General features: G+C 42.9%; 1 protein-coding gene across 2 annotated transcripts in view; it reads right to left on the bottom strand.

Moving 5' to 3' along the window:
* Window positions 1-25468, bottom strand: part of NEBL (nebulette) — a 378693-nt gene that overhangs the window by 214363 nt on the left and 138862 nt on the right. For both annotated transcript variants that reach the window (XM_036345465.1, XM_036345456.1), the window contains exon 3: window positions 19674-19758. In XM_036345465.1, the coding sequence (XP_036201358.1) occupies window positions 19674-19758 (85 nt within the window). The remainder of the gene's footprint in view (window positions 1-19673; window positions 19759-25468) is intronic.

Here is a 25468-nt window from a genome sequence, read left to right as displayed (position 1 = left end):
TGAGGCCAAATGCCAACAAGGGCCCTGATTAGCTGTGTGACTCCAGGTAGTTGACACAACCTCTCTGAACTGAAGCTTCCTCATCTACAAAATGAGAAATCATGCTTACCTAAGAAAGCTATTGTGAAGATTTAATGAGATACTGTATAAAAAGCCCTTAGCACAATGACCAGATCATTATAACCCCCACTAAATAATGTCTGTTTTTGTTTCCAAGCCTTCATTCATTCATTCATCTGGAATCTATGGAGCTCCTTGCTGGAGCTCTCATAACTCAGGCATTTGGAAACCACAGGCCCTGATTGCTGTGAGCATTGTGCAGATTAAAGAGGGCAGGAGAAATGGTCGAACAACAAAAATACTATATCTAGTTCTCATACTTGACATCAGAATACACAAATACATAACCTAGCAGATGGCTATGAGAAAAAAATAGAAATTAAAATAAAGCACATGGCATTAATACTATCCATCTGCATATTACATTCAAAATCCAACTGGCTTTGCTTTTAGGCACTCTGCCGCATGTGACTCCAATACCCCATAAAAGCCACAGTCTGAATGCACAAGTCCCCACTAAGTCACTTAATTCAATCTCTTCATTGAGTGACCCCTACCTGTCCAGCAGCCAGATTAGGAGAACAGTCGGACAAAAGTGAGACTGCAGGACAACGAAGATGGGCCCTGGAGCTGGTCACACTCACAACAGGGTCTAGAAGCTCACAAGGAAAGGTCGACTGTCTAGAACCAGTGAACATGCCAAACAGGTCGGAACCAAGTAAGTAATCCCAAGAAAGCAATGATGCTCTTTCCCAGGCTGGTGTTTTAATTGCTTATTCCCATCTACAGAGTCCAAATACTCCCCATGCCAGGACTGCCTGTAACCATACAAAAGCTATGGAGAAGCCCAGGGGTGGGGGCAAGAAAAAAGCAGGGGGAAGGGGACAACTCTTAGTAGTGACTTTTCTAATTTATTTCAACCATCATTGACGGATTTCCTAATGCATGTTAAAGCCTTGAGAGAAAATAAGAACTATCAGTGATGCTGTCTTCCCCTCCCCCCACAAGAAATACACACCAAAATGACTGGCCAGGATTTATACCCCCAGGATCTGAAAAGTCCACGTGTTTGGCCTGCCACGTTTCAGAGCCCTGTCTGTAGCAATGAGGTACCACGGTTCCATGTTTGCTCACAACCTCTCCTTTAACTGCCTCTGAGGCCGTTAAGCTTTGCAAATTTACTCAAACATAAACATGAACATTTCCCCTTTAATGTCTTTTTTCTCTCATAATAATCTGTACTCTAATTCAAAGAAACGCAATTTCATCGTTGGTTCACCAGGCTGAGGTTTGAGAAAAGATCGTGTGAGACAAACCATAATGACGAAGGAACGTAATGAGGACGACACAGGCCAATGATTTCCAGCAATACAGTCATTTACTAGAAAGCACTTGCTTCCCTGAGGAAAGATGTAGGAAATTAAGCTCTAACTGCAGCCTGAACTGCTATATTTTGGATGCCCGCCTGTGCCAGTGTCACCGTCCTCAGCACCGCTGAGTCTCTAACTCAGACAGGACTTTGGCCCCTAGGCAGAGGGGGCCGAAGGGAACTACAGCCACCATGACAAATGTATCATCGTGCGACTACGAAGTATTGGTTTCACCCTACTGTGGCCCGAAGCCACAGCTGAAGGGGTGGTTTGACTTAGTGCCGGATGCTGCACTGTGGGGGACTCTGGTCTGACATGTCCCCAGTCAAAAGTGACTTTTCCTGGCCAAACAAAGCCTACTGTCCTTCCAGCCTACATGGCGTTGCAGAATGATGACCTTCTGCAAATAACAGAGGTCTCTGGAGAGCGAGAAGCCCCTCCTGGGTCAACAAATAAAGCAGGACACCAGCATTTGTAAAGGAGGGAGAGACATGTCTGCAGGAAAAAAGTCAAGTGTGTAAGAATCTGTTCAGATCTAAAGTCTGGACATGGAGATGGAAGGGTTAAATAGTTATTGTAAACAGAAATAGTGCCCTGAAATGAGAAAGTCATGTCCCTAAATGGATCTAAGTGACCAAAGGCCTCACATGGAGCAGAGGACACCAGACAATGTATCTCTGGTCCTTCTGGGTGCCCTGCCGTTTGGGAGACTGACAAAGATCTGGAAGAAAGCTGATTCACTGAAGGGAAACCACACATAATAAAGGGAGAAAGGAAAGGCACTGGTCAGATGGCCATGAATAGCTGAGATGGGAACCAAGCACAGGGGATGAGGACAGGAAGTCCAAGGAGAAGTGGAGAGCTGGCAAACATGCTCTTATTGCCCTCTACAGATCCCCCTTTCTCTCCAGAAAGTAGCAGGATGACTGCCGGGGGCGGGGGGGGGGGGCGGATTAACCAAAGAACTTACATGCACATATGCATAACCCATGGACACAGACATAGTATGGTGAAGGCCTGTGGGGGCAGGGGTAGGTGTCGGGGGGAGGGGATTAGTGGGGGGAAAAGGGACATCTGTAATACTTTCAACAATAAAGTAAATTTCAAAATAAATAGATTAAAAATGTTAAAAACTAAACTAAAAAAAAAAACTAATCTAGAGTCAGACCTGGACAGCAGGTCCTACCCCACTGGGGTGAGCCAGCTGACAAAAAGCTGACACAGCCTGGCCACCACAGTCCACGGGGAGAAGGGGGGCTTGGTACAAGAGGAAGATTGGCACCTATGAAGTGATGTGGCACCTGTGGCACCCAGGCAGCCCTCGGAAAGTGCCGGGGCTCCTGTACCAAAGGAAGCCATAGAAGGCGCAGAGTGACACACAGCCAAAAGGTTCTTCCTACTTCCTACCCAAAGGTTTTTCCAATTTGTAAGGTGGACATCATTTCACAGTCTTCCAAAATAAATGATTTACAGGATAATGTATGGCATTATCACAGACACCCCAGGGAAATAAAAAAACAGGAAAATAATACCATTTTGGTAAAGCCCAAATTTAAGCCATTAAGGGGTAACTAAGCTCTCCACATGTGAACAGATTGTAGAAGCTTAATGTTCCTTGGCAAGTCAACACACTCTTTAAAACTAAGCTTTTTTTTTCTTCTTTTTAATAGTCCTATGCTTTGATTTCCAATAGAAAATAAAAACTGGCTTCTTTGCTGTCGGGTAGCAAGTTGATGTACTCATTCTTGACACCCACTACACCGAATAATCCCACAGGTTCTCTCTTTTCCTAATAGCACTATTTCCCAAATATGAATTGATCTCAAAACACGCACACACACAAAATAAAGCCAGTTCTTTTTCTTCACAGGAGGTAATCAAGGTGATTTGGTTTGCTTAGTTGGGTTTTTTTTTAAGTGTGTTTCTTTTTTCCTTTCTGGAGAAAAAAAAAATGTCCTAGTTCAGTGTAAATGCCAACTTCTAAAAAGAAGTAGGTACATTTTAGACAAGAGGAAAATATCCCTGATGTGGGAAGGTGGGAGGTTCTTTTATGTTGCTGAAACATTGCTCTTGGATATGTTAATTTATAATCATCTTACTACCATGAGTTACAAAAAATTATTCACAAATAATTGTAGCAGAGCTTTGTACCCTATGCAGGAGAAAAACAGTCTTATACAACAGCAGATTACTTTGCAAGATAAGCACCAGAATTTAGTCATCTAGCACTTACCACTTACAAAGTTATCCTGAATTGTAGACTATTTACCATGTCAAAGATCAGTTAGATAATTTTCATATGTTATTATATAAGTGAACTTCTAAAATCATAAACTCACAGAAAATTAAAGACTCAAAAAACAGTTCATCGGGTTTGCTTCCCACCACAAACCATTGTTTCCCGTCTAATTTATAATGTCTCAGCTTGAACAGCTTCCCACATATTGTACTATACGTCTTAATTCGTTTTCCAAGTTAACCCTAGTGCCCAGTTTCCAAAGTAGCTCTAAGTTTTGCCTGTCTAATTTCAGTCGCTACCCTGATCCAGACGCCTAACTTCCTCATGCTGGACTTCTTTAATTGCTCCAACTTTCTCTGCATTTCATAAGATCCCTAAAGGACTGCATCACGTGTTTCTAGAGCTTCTCCCGCCCTCCAGAGCACAAACAGAGGATGATGACCGTCCTCGCCACCCAGCTGACATCTCCTGGGTGGAAACAGTCTTATAGGTTACACTCAGGCCTTCATGTCTAGTTCCTGTTCAACTGCTTCTCTGCCAACTAAAGTCCCTGCTCTCCACCACCTCCCCGGCCCACAATCAGGCCTTTCATGCTGGTTCCCTAGGATTTGTTGAAAGGGCCTTCTGTTATGGAATCATGTCATAACTTGAACATTTGAACTTCTTTCTGACCCAGATTACTCTTCAAAGACAGAAACCAGGACTTTTCCTTCTGTCTCCCTGGTGGTACCTAATCCACAGCTTCGAAACCAACTCGACTCAATCGATGATTATTGATTGAGGGGTGATGTCATGGGTTCCTTGCATTGACTTGGGTTGTATATATCCTGCTGTGGAGATAAAAGGTTCTCAGGCCTGGCCTTTCTAACCGGAATAGCGCTTAGGTTGCTGTCTACACAGGCACAGTCTCATGAGGGATGTGGAAAAACAGTCACATAATGCCGCTTTTCACATGAACTAGCCTTTGCTTCAATTATTTTGATACTTTAGATAAGAGAGGGTGGGGAAAGAAATGCGTGAAAAGGGGGTAAATCTTATATATCTGAAACATACTTTCAGTTCTTTATTATGGATATTTACAAATAAACCAAAAGTAATCCCAAAATTCTTTTTAAAAAAAAAAATCGCAGCATTTGTGCAAACTCCAGTTTAACTTCTGCAGTTACCAAAAATGCATTGTAACCTGGATTTTCTCTTATATGTGTGTATATAAATACATGTATATACTGACTCCGTTATGTGAAGGAGATTTTAATTTGACCATCAGACTGCTGATTTTTAAAACCATTCTACCTTTTTCTGACTTACACTGATTTCTTTACATTCTGAATGACATTGTACATGTTTGGCAGTAACAATTTTGTCTGCAAAAGTTTTCTCTTCATACAATCTCCTCTAAAATGTAGATATCATTAATGAACAAACAAATGAAAACAAAAGGCCATTTCAATATTAGGAAACTTTTATTGGAGCATCTTGAGTCAAGTAATTATGTCTTAAAGTGGAATGGAAGTGTTCCTTCTCTTACCTATATTTCCTTGACATGGAGCCTGAGCAGTGGCCTACATCTTCAGAAGCCTGTCACAGCCACAGGGGACGCCAAGCATCCCACCTATAGGTGCAGGTCAATCCTACAAAGCAGCAGTATGGAAAATCATTTCTAACTGACAAAACAGCTAAGCCTTCCACAGCCATAAAGGAGTTCAAGGTTATGGAAAAGTCTTGGTAAAATTCTGGTGGGGCAGGGGGCATTGAAGAGAGGAGGGATGCCAGGAGAGCTCATTATTTGGAATAAAATTTGGTGGAACTGGCTCTCAAATATTTACATGCATAATTACCTGGGGCACTTAGTAAAAGGCAGATTTCTGGGCCTTCTCTTAATGGGTCTGAGGCCACGCCCACATATGCACTTTTTCAACATGCTCACTTGGTATCTGGACGCAGAAAGCCATAATTTTGAGACATAATGATCTACAGGAACACCTCACAGTTCTTTTTCCTCTAGCATTTCCTAAAAATTATTTCAGTGCTATCCTCTCTCAAGATCTTTGGGCAAAAGACAGAATTATGGCATAAATTTTTAGGTTGTTTCTAACATGAGCACAGTACCTATGCTCTCCACTTTACACAGCCACAACCAACTAATAGGTTAATAACAGTCTGAGGGGAAAAAGCTCAAATGCAGCTGTAAACAGTCCCTGACAGACACAGACAAAGACACACACACAAACACACACATACATAAACACACACACACACACACACACACAAATCTTAGTTCTCTGGGTACTCCCCAGCACAAAGCCTAGTACATGTCAGAAAATAGACACTCAATAATAGAACAATAACTTTAGAGCAATAAGTCACTAGAAATCCATCCTATCTAATAAAAGAGAAACATGCAAATTGACCATACCCTCAAATGCTTCCCATTGGCTAATCAGCAGGATATGCAAATTAACTGCCAACCAAGATGGCGGCCGGCAGCCAGGCAGCTGAAGCGAACAGGAGACTTGCTTGCTCCAGTGACAGAGGAAGCCAAGGTTCCCAGCCTGCGGCAGCCCAGCTCTGAGCTATGGATGCAACAATGTTGCAATTATAGAAGCTAAACAAAGCCCAGATATCTGCTTTCAGCAGCCGAGGCCTCAAGCTGGAGCTGGCCTCAGAGCTAAAGCTGGCTCTCAGCTCCAGTGACAGCCATAGAAAGTAAATAAATCCCAGAATTAAAAAAGAGAAAGAAAAAGAGGAGAGGCTGAGAGCTTCAGGCACCCGCCAGACTAAAAACGGCCCTCAGCCCCTCATCCAGACTGGCCAGGCACCCCAGTGGGGACCCCCACCCTGAAGGGGGTGCGGGCAGCCTAAAAACAGCCATCAGCCCATCATCCAGGCTGGCCAGGCACCCAAATGAGACCCCCACCCTGATCCGGGACACCCTTCAGGGCAAACCAGCCAGCCCTCACCCGTGCACCAGGCCTCTATCCTGTACTACAGGCAGGGCGGGACAGCGCGAGCTGCCATCCGGGCCCCATGTGCAGCCCTGGGCAGCGGGGCATAAAAGCCCCGCACCCAGCCGGGACCCCTATGTGCCACCTGAGCCCCCAGCCGGGACCCCCGTGCCGCCTAAGCCCCGCACTGCTAAGCCCCGCCCCCAGCCGGGACTCTATGACTATTGGAGAGCAGGAAAGTGCCGCTGGGCCCTGGGTCACTGTGGTGATCCGGCCATCGGTAAGTAGAAAAGTGCGGCCTGCAGGCAGCCCCCAGCTGGGCCTGCTCCCTGGTCGCCATGGGGATCCGGGAGCAGGATAGCAAGCCCGGCCTGCGGGCAGCTCCAAGCTGGGTCTGTTCCCCGGTTGCCATGGAGACCTGGAAGCGGGAAAGCCCAGCCTGTGGGCAGCCCCCAGCTGGGCCTGCTCCCCCGTCGCCATGGCGATCCTGGAGCAGGAAAGCCCAGCTTGCAAGCAGCACCCCCATCCTGGCCATAGCTCAAGGGAGAGTACAACATGCAGTGGAGGCCAGGAGCCTGAGAGATCAACACAGAGGGGCTCCTGCTCCAAGCCTCCACAGTGTGGCTGGGGGCAGGCCCCCAGCAGTCACACACACACACACACACACTCACACAGTGCCTGCTCTGAGCCTCCAATGTGGCTGAGGGCAGACCCTCAGCAGACACACACACACACACACACACACACAGGACGCCTGCTCCGAGCCTCTGCTGCCAGACTGTGGCCATCAGTAGGACATCCACTGAGGGCTCCTGGACTATGAGAGGGGCAGGCTGGGCTGAGGGAACCCCCACCCCCCAGTGCACGAATTTCGTGCACCGGGCCTCTAGTCTAATATAATAAGTCAGCAAGGAGATCCAGGCTGGCCAAACTGAACTGAAAAGCTCTAGGGTTACTGACCATAAAAGAAGTAAAACAGGAAAGCTTTAACTACATGTATACAAGCAAATATGTTTCTAAATTATTTTATTTCTTTTTACAAACCACTGAGATATATATAGAGATAGATAGATAGATAGATAGATAGATAGATAGATATAGAGATATATAGAGATATATATAATTTTATAGAAATGCATTAATGCCACCATATACATGACTTTTTAAAATTATTGCAATCTTCTTTCATCTTTATTTTTTCTACTCATGGGTAAGGCCCTGGAACCAATGTTAAAAGCCTAGTATATATTAGTCCATATTTATCTCCCTACACATATAATCCTAATCAGACGTATGTCCATACAGACATTGATATGCACATGCATGCACACAGGGAGGGTTTTGTAATTTACATGCCATTCTGCATCTGTGTTTCTCACTGAACAATCCCTCATCGACATCCAAGGTGTCTGGTTTACCTCTATTCATTCTTTTTAGTGGCTGCATAATATGCTATTTTATAAATTATCATAATGTATTCTACTAGTACCTTGTTGATGGGCTTTCACTCTGTTTCCAGTTTTTTACCACTACAAACAATGCTGTCCTAGAGATTCCTGCACATATGTCTTACACGCTGGTGATCTTGTTTCATGGGAGAGATTCCCAGGGTAAAACTGCTGGGCCAAAGAGAATATGTATTTCTAAGTTTTAAAAGTTGTTGCTCGATTGCTTATTTTTCAGGCAGTAACATTTCACATTCACAAAACAGCTAATATTTTATTCAAGATAAAATAAAATTGTGCTTAGGAGACAAGGAATCTATAATCTTCCGGTGGCCATCCTCTAGTCTCTGCTAGACCTCTAAGCCCAGCCAGTCTTCTGCCCTTTTCGTCTCATGGGCCAGCCTGGCTGCTCTCTAAAGCTTGGGACGCTAGATGAATGGCCTTTGTGCTCCCATGGACTCTCTACAATTAGATTTTAACGTTGACATATTTTTGCTTTTGCATCTTTTTCAAAGGAGAGGTTCAATAGTTTTCATCAAATTTCCAAAGGGGTCCATGACCCAAAAAAAGGTTAGGAGTCCCTCCCTGGAGTCTGGAGGACAAGAGGATTGGGCTATTACTGGTGACATGATTTGATTTTGCTGATGATAACCCCCCAAAAAGGTGAATTTTATTGAAGACGTTTTCCTGCGTCCATCAAGCAATCAAAAAAATTTTACGCACATTTTTAAGAAGGAGCAAGCTCTACAAATCGTTTATGAAAGGACACAGGTGCTGGCCAGGGGAGGGGGGTGGTGGAAGGGAAACAACAGAAAGAATTGTTTTCAAAACCAGCTAAAAGACCATTTCTTCTCCAGCACAATGTTTCTCAGATCAATTAGTGTTTGATCTATGTAAAAAGAAAGGGAGTCATTTGGGGCTTCCGTTCACAGGGGTAAACATTTCAGTGGAGAATGAGAGGGGATAGCTAAGTGGGGTATAGAAAAAAATAACTGTTTACAGAATGTGGGGCATATCTTTTGAGGAGACCCAATAAACACCTGCAAGTCAGGGGTCATGTCTCCTGTAGTTGCTCCTTTTCTGCACTGCGGCTGGCTTCTCTCCACACACACCCTCAGCCCAGGAGCAGGCAAGTCTGAGCAAAGGAGGCATTCAGTAAATGGAAATTAAACCAATAAATAATTGAAACAGCTTTATATTGAAAAAAATTACAGGAAATACAGTGGGTCCTTAAATAAGATTTCTTTGCTAGTAAAGGTTTGAAATCAGGAATGCCATGATTTTTCTTCATTTGTAATTAATGCCAAGAAAAAATTAGAAAGACATCTGTCCACTTCTAAAAAAATTTAATTCTTCATTCTTGTAAGACTCCTGTTTTTCATAAAATTACCTTTCATTGTTCCTACTTCATTTCATACATTATCACATGATCATCAAAAGGTAAAATATAATCCTGACAATAGTTTAGCATGGTTATTAAATAATAACCATTAAATTAATAAGATATCTAGCCTCTAGTTTAAAATTTAAAATGAAGGACAAAGCCCGGCCAGTGTGGTTCAGTGGTTTAGTGTCAACCTACAAACCAGGATGTTTCATCATTGATGTTTCTATCTCTCTCTCCCTCTCCCTTTCTCTCTGAAATCATTAAAAATATATTTTTTAAAAACAACAAAAAACAGCCCTAGCTGGTTTGGCTCAGTGGATAAAGTGTTGGCCTGAGGATTGAAGGGGTTCGGGTTCGATTCCAGTCAAGGGCACATGCCAGGGTTTCGGGCTCAATCCCCAGTAGGGGGCATGCAGGAGGCAGCCAATCAATGATTCTCTCTCATCACTGATGTTTCTAGCCCTTTCTCCCTCTCCCTTCCTCTCTGAAATCAATAAAAATAAATAAAAAGTATTAAAAACAACAACAAAAAACAAGACAAAGATGAAAACAGATATTTAAAAACATTAAATTAATAGAGTGGGGCAAAAGTTGGTTTACAGTTGTGAGTATGCAAAACAGAGTTTATTCTTGTATTATTAGTATTAATTATTGTGCTATTTTCCATACAAACAACTATAAACCTACTTTTGCCCCACCCTGTATTTAGTCATTTTGCATCTAAAAGTAATGTGTTGATCAGCTGGTGTGGCTCAGTATGTGAATATCGACCTATGAACCAGGAGGTCAGGGCACATGCCTGTGTTTCAGGCTTGATTCCCACTGTGGGGCATGCAGGAGGCAGCAGATCAATGATTCCCTCTCATCACTGATGTTTCTATCTCTCTCTCCCCATCCTTCCACTCTGAAATCAATAAAAATATATTCTTTAAAAAATTAAAAATAAATAAATAAAAGTACTGTGTGCTTAGGAAGCTAAATCTAGCTAAAGATATTTGTTAGATTCCCCTTGAAGATATTTAGAAATTACAGATTCCCTTGAAATAAAAACAATTCCACACAAATAAGAACTCAAGAGTGCCAGTCAAAAGGGGCCCATAATTTCCTTCCTAGTAAGGACCGAATTTGTATAATCTAATTTCCAACTGACCGTCATTGTGGCCCTTGATTTTACCAAAAATCAAGAGAGACAGGATGGGATGAAGAAAGGGAGGGGAGTTCTAATTGTTCTCTTTTAACATTTTTAATGAGAAACACTCCATTAAAAAATGTATAATAATATTTTCGGAAGCCCAAGTAGAGATCCCATTTCAGAATACAATACAATGATTGTTCCAGTGGAAGCTTTTTTAAAGGATGAAGAAAATTAGTCATCTTTCTACATAAAATTTCTTGAGTCAGTTTCCAACTTTACAAGGCAAGGCCCCTGTAGAATTCCAGTGGGAGGTCCTTCTGAAGTCAGTGGGAGCTATAAGAAAGTTCTGAGGTAAAATGAAATGATAATTAGGCCAGATAATTTCTGCTCAAAGAAACACAGGTACTTGAGGAGAGTTTAAACATTCAGTATACCAAGAAGGCCAACTGTGTGCTCCTGGCTGCCCTGGAAGTTACTCCCAAGAGGCTTTGTCTAACTCCGATATGATACTGCAAATTTGGTTTTGTTGCCTGGTGCTTTCATGAGGCAATGGTTTCAGAGCAGTATCCTCCTTTAAAAAAATACATTATTAGGAAATTAAGAGTATTAATTAATTAAGAGTATTAAGAAATAGTCCCCTCCATACCTACTTATTTAATGAAATGGACTTGCTATGAGTGAGCATCTCTGTATGAGGAAGCGTAGAGAAGCACTGAACTGAGCAATACCACATTTTATCCTTGAGCAACTGCTCACGTCCATTGAATCAACTCAAGGTTGTGGGCCTCAGCAAAACAAACTGCTTCCAGAAAGGAAAAGGGGTGGTAAAAAAAAAAAACAAATAGTAGCACTGTACAGACAAGAGACCAACTTTTAAAGTACAAATCCTACCATATAACCAATCAAAATCATTCAGGAAGAAATTTTTAAAGAAGAAAGCATAAAGAAAGTGAAATAAAATAACTAAGACATTTCTTAAAAATATACTAATGTGTAGAGTTCTATTCTGGTTACTTTTACATAGGAAATTTGAAAAAAATAGACAGGACTAAAGACTAGTTGCTATCAGTGAACCTGTATTATGACTGTAAATAGTTTTGTCTTTTGTCCTCTGTTGTTTTTAAACATTTTCAGTGTAAAATTAGACATAGCTTCAAAAGTGAAACTGATTTGCCCATCAACTGTATCAGACCTATGTGGCCTCCCTATTAGGACCTTCAGCCAATATCTGAGACTAACCTAGAGAATGGTCCAATGAAATGGCAGGACCGATTTTGGCAGAAAAGAAAGCATATGGTTCCTTTTTTTCAAGTTCTTTTATTGTGAACTGCACGTGTGACTGCAGAGCCTTTTTGTCCTACAATCAAGATCATCACAACCAGAAGGCATTTTAGAGATCAGTTGGTTAAAACCCGTTATTTTATGCCCGGAAAACGTCAGCGATGCCCGAAGTCCCATTTAGTGGCAGAGGCAGGACTAGAACCCAGATCTCCTGACGGCTGTTCTAATGCTATATTTTACCAAATAAAATCAAAGGTTAGCAATTTATTTACCATCTATTGAGATCATATAAATAAGTACATTGTCCTTATTTCCTATAACTGCTCTGCTATTTCCCTCAAGTCGAAGTGAGAGGGGCTAACTTTAGTCCCAGCCATTAACCTGACCCCATTCAATGATTTTGACAATCAACTTGGGTAGATTCAGGCTTCCTCCTGCTTCCTGGCTCCTCTCCAAGATCGTATCTAAGTGTGTAGAGCAGAGGCGGTTTCAGTGGCCTCAGAGTGAAGGAGGAGGGAAGTCTCGGACCCGGGCCCATTCTCTCCTCTAACTGCTTTGTCCTCGGTGGCTCTCCTTGTCCTCTCCATCACTGGGTGTCCTGCTGGTGTCTGATGCCGAAGATGGTGGCTGGGGCCTCATGGTGCATTCTCCCCTGACCTGGCAAGAGCCTGGTATCACTTGCTGAATCTGCCCCTCCTTCCTGCTCACTGAGGCCCTGCCACTACTCCCCGCCCGCACACTCGCCCCTGCGAGCTCCCGGCAAGCACCTGGGTATCTCTCCACGCGGTGCACTGGAACTTCGTCACCTTCCATGCCACCTGAGGCACTACAATGCTGGGAAGTGGAACTCAAGTTCTCTCCTGCCCACCTTGCGGCGGGGGCCCCAGGTTCACTGCTGAGGTAGGAGACAGTGCAGAGTCTTCTGGCAGAGTGGTCTTCTCTGCTTCTCACCCTCTCTCCAACTATCTACAGCTTCTCTATCTTCCTTACCAAAAAGGTTCTGCCAGAAGAGAGAGGGGTAGTCGTACTTCACTCTGATTGTTCTGCCTTCTTCCTAAAATGTTACAATCCACCATGGCCAGACCAGTGATAGGCATTACCCTCCACGTGGGACCAAATCCCCTCCTTCCCAAAGTGGGGTTCGCTCTTCCTTCTCTGGACCCATAGTGTGAGGTAGTGTGGCAGAACACAATTAACAGCAAAGAAAGACAAAAAAAAAAAAAAATACATTAATTTTATATTTTAAAACAGTCTCCTCATTGCAGCTCTTATATTCATGACCCCAGAGCCACAATATTGATGGGCTGATTATTCAAATGGCTAATGTCAGGGCCCAGGGAATAAGAACACACAGCCTGCAGCCTGACGGCCAAGTGCAGTCCACACCCTTCACCAAGGGAGCCAGGATGAGCCAGGAAGGCAGAGGACCGCTGTGCAGGGACTCTGAGAGCAGACGGAATGAATACAGGTCACTTCAGGCGGTGAGGAGCAGAAGACCAGACCTCTATGATGAAAGACCCTAAAACCTTGGCATGACACAGCAAATCAAAACATCTTGGTTATTTTCCTGTCTGTCACTACCGGCATATTTGTCTCCTGCATCATTTCATCCAGAAGGAAACTAGAAAAACAATCTGACTTATGGGGAATGGTGGGGTTAGAGTTAACATCTGCACAGCATGTTATGTTCCCTGAAAGAAACGTGCCGCATCGAGTGAATTAATATTTCTCCTTTGAAGTTCTTATTCACATTCAGCCCTTCCGATATGTGAAACGTAATCTCTCATCCTTTCCCCTGCCTCGCAACCTTGAAAAGCATGCTGACGCTTCTCCTTGTGAACTTTTACCTTACACACATGAGAAAGCGCTTATTGTGGGAAGGGAGAAGCGGCACCATAGGATCAGAAAACAGCATCAGATGGTGAAAAATCAAACGATGGGAACTATAAAGCCCCCCAAATGAGGTTCAAAGAAAGTGGAAAATTAAAAGGCAAATATAAAAGGCTTCTTGCCCAAGATCAGCAGAATACCAGAATTACCAACAAAAACCCTCAGGAGAGACAGCCTTCCTGTTTAGAAGTCTGAGGTTGTCGGATGAGATAAGGGAAGGGAAGAGGACCCAGCGAAAAGCAGTCAACTAAGACCAGGAAATGGAAACAGAAGATATGCACTTAGAAACGGGATCCGCAGCTGGGCAGGATGCAGCCGACCACTCTGAGATCCCATATGGATCTGTCTACCGGAAAGTGCTCAGACCGCCAACTCCCTGAAAATGTTTTGAAACATAATTGAATCTACACAGCTTCTCTCTGCACCTCTTGTCACATGTTCAATGGTACCTCCTTTTGTTAATTTATCATCCTCTCCCCACTAGACTAGAAGTCCCTTGAGAGTGAGGGCTTCATCTGGGTTTGCTCACTACAGCATCCCAGTATCTAGCATAGAATTTGGCATATAACTGACATTTGTTGGCAAATAAAATTTGGCATAAAATTTGAATCATACAGAGGATGCTTTTCAAAAGAGCTCTCCGATCATCTTTGGACAGTAACTAAAGTTCCACAGCCAGGGATTCGGTGCTTTGAAGGAAGTCAGTCTTCAGTGACACCCAATTAAAATGCAACTGCCACCTGAGAAGACTCTTGCTCTGGGTAATTATTTAACACCTTACTAGGTGGTTAGATGACAGATAACTGAGAGAAAAACCCTCCTGAAGTGGAGCTTAGAATAAGGCGGCACAGAAAGGTGCCAAGGGCAAGCCACAGAAAGAGAACGCGTATCACACACTGCCTCCTTGAACTTCCAGAGGTTTATACTAAACATGTGTCTTCATTTCTCCTACAAAGATGTCTAACTATTATGTTCTCCATAAAAAAAAAAACACATTACCTTCTCACACTTCCTACTATCCTGTTTCATATTCCTCCCTGTGAGCCATGTTTTTTATGCCTCCACAGAAATGTGAAAGATTAAAAAAGAATCAGCACAAATTACAAAATGAAGACTCAAAGGTTCCAGAATGATTTTTATTCTCTCCATAATCACTTTCCACTTTTCATCTTAGAGTACTCGTAAATCACACACACTCCATCCAAGAACACAGTGAGCCCCAAATCTCTATTATTTTCAGGATGATTGCAAATAGCTAAGCCAATCCCATAAACAACTAAGTGGGAAGTAGCTAACATTTCATCTTTGTTTTGAGCAGTGGTTTTCAGAATTCTGCCCTATGTAAGCCCAGGGCTTCCTAAGATGATCAGTCAGGGGCCTGGGCGTGGAGGATGAGGAGAAGCAAGGGGGACATGGGGAGCGCAGGGGTCTGCTTCCCGCTCCAGTGACAGCAGCCCTATTCTGCTCTTTTCTAGAGGGGCTTCCACTCCAAATTCCATTTGAAGAACCATTCCCGTAGCTTTAAGAAGTCTGCAGAGCCTGATTCAAAGTCCTCAAAACATTGTGCCTTTCTTCCACTAAAAGTATGCTACACAGCCTGAAAAAAAGAAGCACTTGCTACAACATGATATGAAAATAAGTTAAGAAAATTTCTCTCCTAAGAGGCTTTTCATCTTGCTAAGTTTTTGAAGTTTAGGGATTCCCTAATTTACAAAACATTTGTGTTCCAAAAGTTTAGTTTGTAAGGTAGGGCTTTGGAACTCAGGGCACATTTTCCTAGGGGGAAAAAAAAAAAAAAAAAAAAAAAATATATATATATATATATATATATATATATATATATATATATATGGCTGATCCCAAGGCTAGCAATGAAAGCTTGATGCCCTACAGGCAAAGGATAATGTCACTAATACCCCTAGAAGTGGTGTTTTCCTTTTACTCCTTGCTGAATGGGCTCTGTGGGCCCATTTCTTATTTCTTTGAAGCAGCTCATCCTGTGATGTGTGATGAAAAGGGAGCTAGTGACATGGAAGTGCTTCCCTCCTTCCCCTTCCCCTTTCTCTCTCTCTCTCTCTCTCTCTCTCTCTCTCTCTCTCTCTCTCTCTCTTCTGCCAAGTTCCAGGTCAATCCACATCCACCATGGTCAGTGGCTGGCCAACTGCACATGCAACAGTTGTTTGCAAGCTGGACTGGATATGGATTAGATAATGCCTGTAAGCCACTGCCTAGCTCCACTTCTTAAAAGGTATCTCATGGTTTGCTCATTTAGTCTCCAATATTTCATACCATTTTATTAGGACAATCTGGCATCTAATATAGAATCCTAAAAACCTTAAGAAGATATAACACTTAAAAACAATAGCAGTGTCTATAACTGAGAGAGAGAGAGAGAGAGAGAGAGAGAGAGAGAGAGAATAGAACATATAACTAGAAATAATTTTCTAGATTGGACTAAAAATAACTTTTGTTTTTCTTTCATTTTGGCTCATTTGGGAAATTAATGAATGGAAAGAAAAAAATTAGCTTTAACCAAACAATTCTAAAGAATTTCAGAACATCAAAACTTAAAGTTTATGAATAGATTTGACTCATTTAGCACCACAAGTTATCAAAATATTAATAGTCAATTTTCCACCTAAACTGTTGAGCTGTTCAGAATTCTTCACATCAAAACTCTAAAAAATGCTCTGCCACAAAAGCAAATCATTTAATATGTTAAAATTAAATCAATTTTCACTACTGAATATTACCATTAGGACAGATATTAAATAGAAATGCTCTTATGGAAGGGCTTCCATTTCTCAACCAGAATAATAATAATAATAATAATAATAATAAGTTCTTCCTCTGTGTGACTTTTACACTTTTGTAAAATTCTACCTTCATATCCTGCACTACCACATTGTACTGCCATTTTTTGCTTACAGATCTCTTTTTCTAGGTGTTCCCTGAGTAAAGGGACTAGAAGAGTATGGACACTGGGGGCTCACAGAACTAGGTTCTATTCCAAGTTCAACTCCTTACTGAGTTTACAAGAGTAAGTTATCTATATTCCCTAAAGGTTGAGTGTTTCATCTAGAGATCATAATAAATACTTGTCTCACAGGCTGTTGGAGATTAAATGCAATAATATGTGTAAAATTATGTGCCCCGAATAGAGCAAGATTGATGGTGAAGATGAAGCCTTTATATCCCCCCTCCCCAATGCCTAGCCCAATTCAACACGTTTTTTTTTTTAATTGACTTGAACTTCCCCACACTGTCTGCCTTATGAAGACTTCCGTTTCTTAGAGGAGATGATATTTGAACAAAATCTACTATGATGCCTTTACCTGATCACTGCTTGGAGACTCATAGTGCTTTGTGCATGCCTCTATTTGCTCCTATCCCACCAGCCTATCATATTTGTTCATGCTGCCTCTGAAGCTTGCAGCTTGCTACATGAGGGAGAATAAAATCAGCCTTTCAGAAAACAGTGAGCTACTTTTTAATTTGCATTTCTAGAATCAGGCACAGGTAAGACAACATTAACTGTTTCTCCCTGGGCCAAGCTGAAGGCACCCATGATCACTAACTGAACCCAAAGGGAGCATGTGCATTCCAAAGGAAGGAGACCAGATCCTGTCTTTTCTTTTTTTTTTAATATGTTTCCGAGAAAGGAAGGGAGAGGGAAAGAGAGAAATATCAACGATGAGAGAGAATCATCAATAGGCTGCCTCCGTACACTCCCTATTGGGGATTGAGCCCACAACCCGGGCATGTGCCCTGACCAGGAATTGAACCGTGACCTCCAGGTTCATGAGTCAATGCTCAAACACTGAGCCACCCTGGCCTGGCCATACCCAGATCCTTTCCTAACCTTCAAGGCTCCACTCAAGTCCCGCCCCAGCACGAAGCACTTATCCTAAGGACGCTGTAACTGAAACATAGACACTCTTGGTTGAGAGGTATAGTCCTGTCTCCTCAGACACCCTGTGAGCTCTGTGAAGAAGGGATTAACTAATTATAAATTATTTCACACAGAACAAGGACATATAATAGACAGGAAACAAATATTTGATTGCTTAATCTAGTTCTGCTTTCCAATGTGCTCAAAGTACTGCTGCAGAATTATCTAGTTAATCCTAACCTGCTGAGAAGAAAGGCATACTGGATCTGCAAAGACTGCAGCCAAGTTCCGGCACCCTCCTCGCACGGTGTGAATGAGCAAAGGGTGTTCCTGCCCACCCTCAATGGTGCCTCTCTTTGGCCAACTCTCAATTTTTTGAACTAATGGCTTAGCACACAAAAATTAGCATTTTACACAAACCAAAAACGAATGGCCAACCAAGTCTTCATGGCATTGTTAACCAACAGTAAACTCTATTTGGAGTTACAGTTCCTCTAATTAAATGGACTGTGAAGTGGTCCCAAGTCTCCCAGAAAGAGGATGATGGGATCTACTATCTCCCCTGGGATAAACCTGCATGGAAATAATTAGATCCTGTGCAACTGAGAGCTAACTATTCTCATTAAGAATAGCTGCAGCCTGACGTTTTCAAAGAGTACTAGCTAGACACCTCTTTCCTTCACACATTCTTCTCTTCTCCCTTTTTCATAGCGAGGATTTTCAGGGATAATAATAATAAGCCTCCACGCTCATATATTTTTTAACTCTTCAAAATGCTTTCATACCTATCTGATACTTGCAGTCACCCTCAAGGCAGTTAGAGAAGATAAGATAGACCATCTCACTTTACATTAGCACAAAGGATCAGAGTGGCTGGTCCAAGGTCCCCACCAATGAACAGCGGCAGGGGGATCACATCTCAACCCTTCCTCCCCATCCTTGGTGTCATTTCACCACAGGCATACCTCCGACACACTGCAGGGTCGGTTCCAGACCACAGCATTGAAGCAAAGGTAGCAGTAAAGCAAGTCAGGTTAAAGTTTTGGTTTCCCGGTGCATACAAGAATTCTTCATTCTCTACTGTAGTCTACTAAGTGTGCAATAATATTATGCCTAAAAAAAAACACTGTACATGACTGAATTAAAAATATTTATTGCTAAAAAGTGCTAACCATCATCTGAGCCTTCGATGAGTCATATTCCTTTTGCTGGTAGAGGATTTTACATTTAATTTATTTTTTAAAAAAAAACAATGCAATATCTGCAAAGCACAATAACAAAGTGCAATACAATGAAGTGTGCCTGTACACTGTTGACCAATAGGCTTCAGTGTTGTTCCTCAGGACCTTCCTACACCCTGGCCGGCAAGACCTGCGGCAAGAAACTACTCCTAAGGAGAGCGTGCTGGGTTTCTTCAGAAAAGACGAGGTGTCCCTGCAAAAAAAGCACTGCCGTTCAAATCCCTGGTCTTAACCAATGTGTTTCGCCATATTGAAGGCAGGTTTCCAACCAAAATGGTTGACTGGGAGCCAAATGTGGTGTTCTAAACTTTGTTCGTGCTGTCAGTGTGACATATGAAAGAAATATGAATAAAGTGACAAGATGCAAACAAAGCTAGTGACTGGTGTGAGCTACACAGACAGGGTGTTAGCCCCACATGCACTGCAACTGGGTCAAGTTAACACCTCTTCTCCCCCTGCATATGTGGTGTGGGAAAGCTATTCATAAGATGTTTTTAAATATTTAGGACCAAATAAATCAATATTGTTGGGAAACACGAACTCTGACCAGAACTCGTTTACTCGCCCTAGTCCCATGTGAATAACACAACCAAGAATATCAGGATGATCCAAGACCAGGATGCCACAGATGTTCAGCAGTCCCGCCCAGAATGCCCACCCAGGCCTGCTTTCAGCTCCACACTGGCCAGAGACCTGGCGGGAACAGTACGATGACAGGAGCTCCAAAGAGTGACTTTGTGGGTGGTATTTAGTACCCATGTAACAGAAATGGGCCTTCCAGACATTACCTGACTCTGCAGTTCACTTTGCTGCTTCAGGCGGAGATTTTCAGGTGTATCTGCCACAGTAGTGAAGGACTGCTTCGGGTAGTGTCTGTGGAGACATTTTTTTAAAGAACATAATTAAAATACTATGACACCAAACAATGCTTTCAAACCCAATGTTTTATGCTTCCCTCTGTCCCAATGGGAAGAGGTGTCGCTCCTCTTAGCTAAGGTCATCTCTGTATAATTATTCTGGATCCCACCCCCTCCTCCATTCTCAGGACCCTCTATCGCCCATTTATTCCTATTACCTCCCCAAATTTCAGCCTTGGCTTCTCTATGCTCTTAACTACTTGCCATCAGCAGCCAAGTATGCTTAAGGCTCTCCTACCTTTTCCTGTCCCTCCATCCACCCCCACATACCATTCTAGCATGTGATGGCTAGAATCTATTCTCACCTTTAACCAAACTTCCTTAAAAATAAGCCTCAACTCACCGTCCCTGCTCATCTCCTCTCCATTTCTCTCCCCAACTCTATGCATTCTGACTTCTAGCTTCTGTTTCCAGAAGTTTCTCTGGTCACAGTTATAATGACATCCTGTGGACACGCACAACAGACATCTTTTGGTCTTCCTCTTGTGTGGCTTTCCCTCCATCAGAAATGTCCTTTCTTGATTTTTATGTTACCACACACTCCTGACCTGGCTTCTCCCCATCTAGCTGTTCCTTCTCTGTTTCCTGTGGGCTTCTTTTTGTTGATCTCATTCATTCCCACAGTTTTGGGCACCCCCTCTATAAGTGCTAATTTTTACTCTCTTCATTCAGATCCAATGGCATTTCCACTCGAGTATATCCCATGCCCACCACAAAACCAACCAGTCTGAAATGCAACTGTCCATTTTCCCACCCACCCCAAGTCTTCCCCTGTATTCTCTCTTTCATTTATTAGTGCCCAACCACCCAAGCCAGAAACCTGAAGTAATCTTGACTCCTCACACATCCTATCAGTCAGTCACCAAGTCTATGGCTTCTATCTCCGAAATATGGCTCAATTACATTAGCCTTTCTCCACATCCACTGCATTTTTTTTTCATTATAGGCCGCATTTACCTTCAGGTAACTACAACACTTGCCAATCTTGCCCTTCCAATCTGAACTGCCAGAACAAATGTTCCAAAATGTCTATCTGATTACATTTTCCCTCTGGGTAAAGCCTTTCACTGGCTCCCCACTGATCTGAGAATAAAGCCCAGCATCCTATCTTCCCCCATGATCAGGCCTCTGCAGACTTCAGACCCACCGTGCTCTGGCCATGGAGTTCACCCTTCTCTTTCCTACCTCCTTCCCCATATGCTGTTCCCCTGCCCTGAAACACTTATTCTTCTCCCACCGCCTACCTGGCACACTCCTCCTTATCACGTAGGTCTCGCCTTAGATCAGCAGTTCTCAACCTGTGGGTCGCGACCCCTGTGGGGGTTGAACAACCCTTTCACAAGGGTCGTCTAAGACCATCGGAAAACACATATGTAATTACATATTGTTTTTGTGATTAATCACTATGCTTTAATTATGTTCAATTTATAAAAATGAAATTGGGGGTCACCACAACATGAGGAACTGTATTAAAGGGTCACAGCATTAGGAAGGTTGAGAACCACTGCCTTAGATGCACTTGCTTCAGGAAGCCTTCCCGGTCCCTCCAACGTGCCTGGATTGTGCTTTCTTTCCCATTATACTCCTTAGCGTATCCATCTGTACATTCCTGCTGACATGGCTCTGTCTCACAACACAAGGAGAGTTCTGCGGCAGCAAGAACAGGCTGCCCTGCCCTTTGTCAGAACACACTCAGCACCCCCCAAGTGTCTGGCTCATAGTATGACTTCAATAAATATTTATGAAAAGAAGAAAAGAGAGAGGGAGGGAGGGAGCGTAGGGGGAGATGGGGAGATAACCATCAGCCAAAACCTGAGAGCACAGGTCAGGCTACAGCAAAGCTTCACCATGTCCTATCATGTATGTAACACACATGGGCACACACGCAAACACACAGGCCCTCCTGCTGGTGAAGTGAGGGCACTAACTGCCCGGTGCGGGTCAGGACACAACACTGATTCATGGCCGCCTCCCCCCACGCCCGCTGGTACTCAGGGTCCCTCAGCTGCTGCGGCTCCATCACCACAAAAGCTGTGGAACTCAAGGCTGTTCTTCAAGGAGCCCCCTCCCTGGCCCCTCTCCTTGGTGATGTCCACCCTGTGGTCTCTCAAAAGTCCACTCTATGCCTCACTGTTTCAAACTCTGCTCTCCCAGTAGAAGGTTCTTTTCAGCATCCCTGATCCTGGCTTCCTATGAGAAGGCTCATGGAGTAACCGTCTGTCATTGCAAATAAACTACGAACAACCTACCGAAAGTACACGGGCACTTCTGAAACAAGAACTAAACCTATTTTGCAGCCCTGTGGAATCAGACGTGTGGTAGGAAAACATACATTAATGCCTCATTTTGCCAGTGTTCTTCAGGAATGAAATGTCCCGCATATGTATACTTTCCAGATAACTGAAGTTAAAACCCCATAACTTACTGGAAGCACTTTAACTATTTTAATTAACATCCTTCAAAAAGCTTTACATAATTTTTCTGCCTTCTCAGAGCGTAAACCAACCCAATTTGAATTTTATGACTCCTCGGGGTCATCTTAATAGATACGATCAGACGGTGATAGAAAGCAGCAGGGCTCTCAGAGTTCACAGGGCGGGGACGGCCCGAAGCGTACGTGATCACTGCGCTTCTCTAACTGTGGGACTGTCAAGAGATCATTTCTCACACACAGCCCTCTGCCGTTCACATCTTCTTTTCTTTTGCTTTCTCTCTTCTAACCCAGACACTACTAGACAGTCAAGTTTGTTTCAAATGTTCGTAAAAACTAGAGCAGGTCTCTCCCTGAAGTCATAGACTTTGTGTCAGCCACACCCTGGGGGCTACTTCTGAACTGCGCTGCACGCATGAACCTGGAGAGACAATGTCGGTATGTTCTGTAACATTTGCAAGTCAATCTCGGAAAGCTGAGTGTTACCAGACTTTCAAGTGTAGCAACTGTATATGGCTCTACTTTAAAGCTAAAATAATAGAAGCACTTTTAAAAAAAATACATTCTGTAAAATAAAGTTTCACAGAGATTTTCAAGGGTCCAGGACTGTTTCAATTTAAGAATTTACATACGTCTTTTAACTACTTTAAAGATTGTAATTAAAATCTACTCTCAAATTTGTTACAGAAAGTTGAGCCCATTGAAACCCTGCTGTACTGACTTGCAAGTTAGTCTGGAGGCAGACTTTGGAGGGACAACCTACTCCTGCCATTTATGTTTAATTAAAAAGTCTGTTTAAATTTTAAACAGAGATGGAAAAGTGAATGGGGAGGGGGAGGGGCTATAACTTGCAACTGCTTTCCTGTGGGTACATGAATTTCCTTCACACCAGGAAAAAAATCATTCTATTCTGGTGCTAGGGAAACCTCACTTACCACCCCTCCCTCTCATTTGGAAGTATCATTCTCATGAAAATAATCTAATTATTCTCAACGTTTGACATTACAATGAGAAAACTGACTGATCTGAACTTACAAAGCACATGCATATAAATAAAACACCACTTGTATATGCTACATATTGGTATTTAATACTAAGCTCTATTGGGAAGAGGTTTGCACTAAAAAAGAAAAATTTGAAAGCTCCTGCTGCCTTTTAGAAGACACTCTGCTGTCCTGTGACCAAAGCAGCAAACTTACTGACCCGCTGAGCAGTTCTACTGAGAACGATAAACAGACAGCAACGCTTTGCACTTCTTTCCAATATGCTTTTCGATTCTAAAATTCAATGGTTTTGTAATAGTGGGTTCACCCACACATAACGTAACTTCTCCAAAGAGGCAAAACAGAAAGAAATTATTGAAATTTTTATCTGGGAGAAAGCCTTCAGTTTAGTATCAATAACCAAAATAATATATGCTGAGGGAAAGAAGGAATTCATATTCGAAACTACTAGGAGTCATAAGCACTATTAAAACCTGAGGCTTTGGAGATACAAGTTATCTTCAGAGCTAGCGAAATTCAAGAGAATAAGGTGTTGAATAAAATGCTTACCAGTCAAGGGAGAGTGGAATGGTCCCATGAATCAGAAACATAAAACTAAGAAGTAAGTATGATTACAGAAATGGCAGCACACACTGCGTTAGCTTAAATAACTATAATATCTGGGGAAACCTAATTAATTTTGCCAAACTGGACATAACTGAAAATCCTGGGTTTCTTACCATTATGCCCATGTAGTAATCTCTGTCTAGCTCAACAATATTCTGCTCTAAAGTCATAGTCCCAACCCCCTCTCACCCACTACCTCACCTGCAAAAGAAACCCAGACACAGAAATAAACTGAGGTGCCAGTGGTCCCTCGTGGGATTGATACCTGGTTATTATTTAACAGAAAAAGAGTAAAAGGGGGACCAAAACATATAGGCATGCCATTTACACAGCTTTGCCAAAAAACTGCATTTAACATTCTCCAAGTCTATTCCCAGCTGACTGATGGGGGAAGGGACTGGACAAAGGCAGAGTAGATGCATGTCCAGTAGTGGTCTGAGTGACATGGGAATGTAAGTGCCCATCAATCACACCTGGAAACAGGTAATTGGCAGGGATGGGTTTGGCCACTGCATGTGCATGAAACCTGAATATGTTAACTTCCAAACCAGGGGTGGGGAACCTTTTTCTGCCAAGGGCCATTTGTATATTTACTAGTATAACATCATTTGTGGGCCATACAAAATTGTCAACTTAAAAATTAGCCTGCTATTATTTGGTTAAACATTTACATTAACTCACCCCTAATGCCTTGGCAGGGCCAGACCAAATGATTTCCTGGGCTTTATACTGTCAGATGTTCCCCATCCCTGTCTAAACAAAGAAGTGCGCTCTCTCTCTCACCCACCAGCTCCCCTGGGACTCCTGCTGCAGGGGCTGCACTCCCTCGCGCCCTCATGGCGCAGGGCCATGCTGGGTTCCACACAGGGACTAATAACTGTAGTCTGGCCTGGATGCTGAGCCACACCCACTGCAACATGGAACAGAGACTCTTGACACTGGCCCTGTTTCTGACTCTGCTGAACTCCCAGCTATGCCTTTTCCAGGACTGGCTTAAGGTGCAGGGGACTTTGGAACCCAATGTAACTTTACGCAAATAAAGCCTTCTTCCACATTCCATCCTCGCATGGGGGCCTTCTGAAAATGCTTCTTTCAGGGGCACCCCAAGAACCTCGCTCCTGCAATTGACAGGGGAGTTCCATCCTCCTGCATCAGGATATAGGAATAGAGAAGCAAAGCATCTTAAAACTATAAATGCTACTATATAGATGCTACTATGCAGTTCATTCTAACTCTTTCCAAATAGTATATTTAAGTGGTTGTAGGTTTTCCTAAAATAAATATCTTGAATAGAAATCTTAAGGAAAGAAGATTTCTTCACCAAGCCTGGATGAAGGACATATCTCATTCTTTTTTTAATATATTTTATTCATTTTAGAGAGGAAGGGAGAGGGAGAGAGAGATAGAAACATCAATGATGAGAGAGAATCATTGATTGGCTGCCTCCTGCACGCCCCCTACTGGGGATCAAGCCGGCAACCTAGGCATGTGCCCTTGGCCGGAATGGAACCTGGGACCCTTCAGTCCGCAGGCTGACGCGCTATCCATTGAGCCAAACCGGCCAGGGCCGTATCTCGTTCTTTAAAGAATGTAGAACAGAAGGCACGGGGGCATGAGAAATGGAT

Source organism: Myotis myotis, unplaced genomic scaffold (genome assembly GCF_014108235.1).
Source record: "Myotis myotis isolate mMyoMyo1 unplaced genomic scaffold, mMyoMyo1.p scaffold_m19_p_1, whole genome shotgun sequence".
Lineage (NCBI taxonomy): Eukaryota > Metazoa > Chordata > Mammalia > Chiroptera > Vespertilionidae > Myotis > Myotis myotis.
The sequence above is the reverse complement of the archived record's forward strand: the minus strand, read 5'-3'. Positions and strand labels throughout refer to the sequence as shown.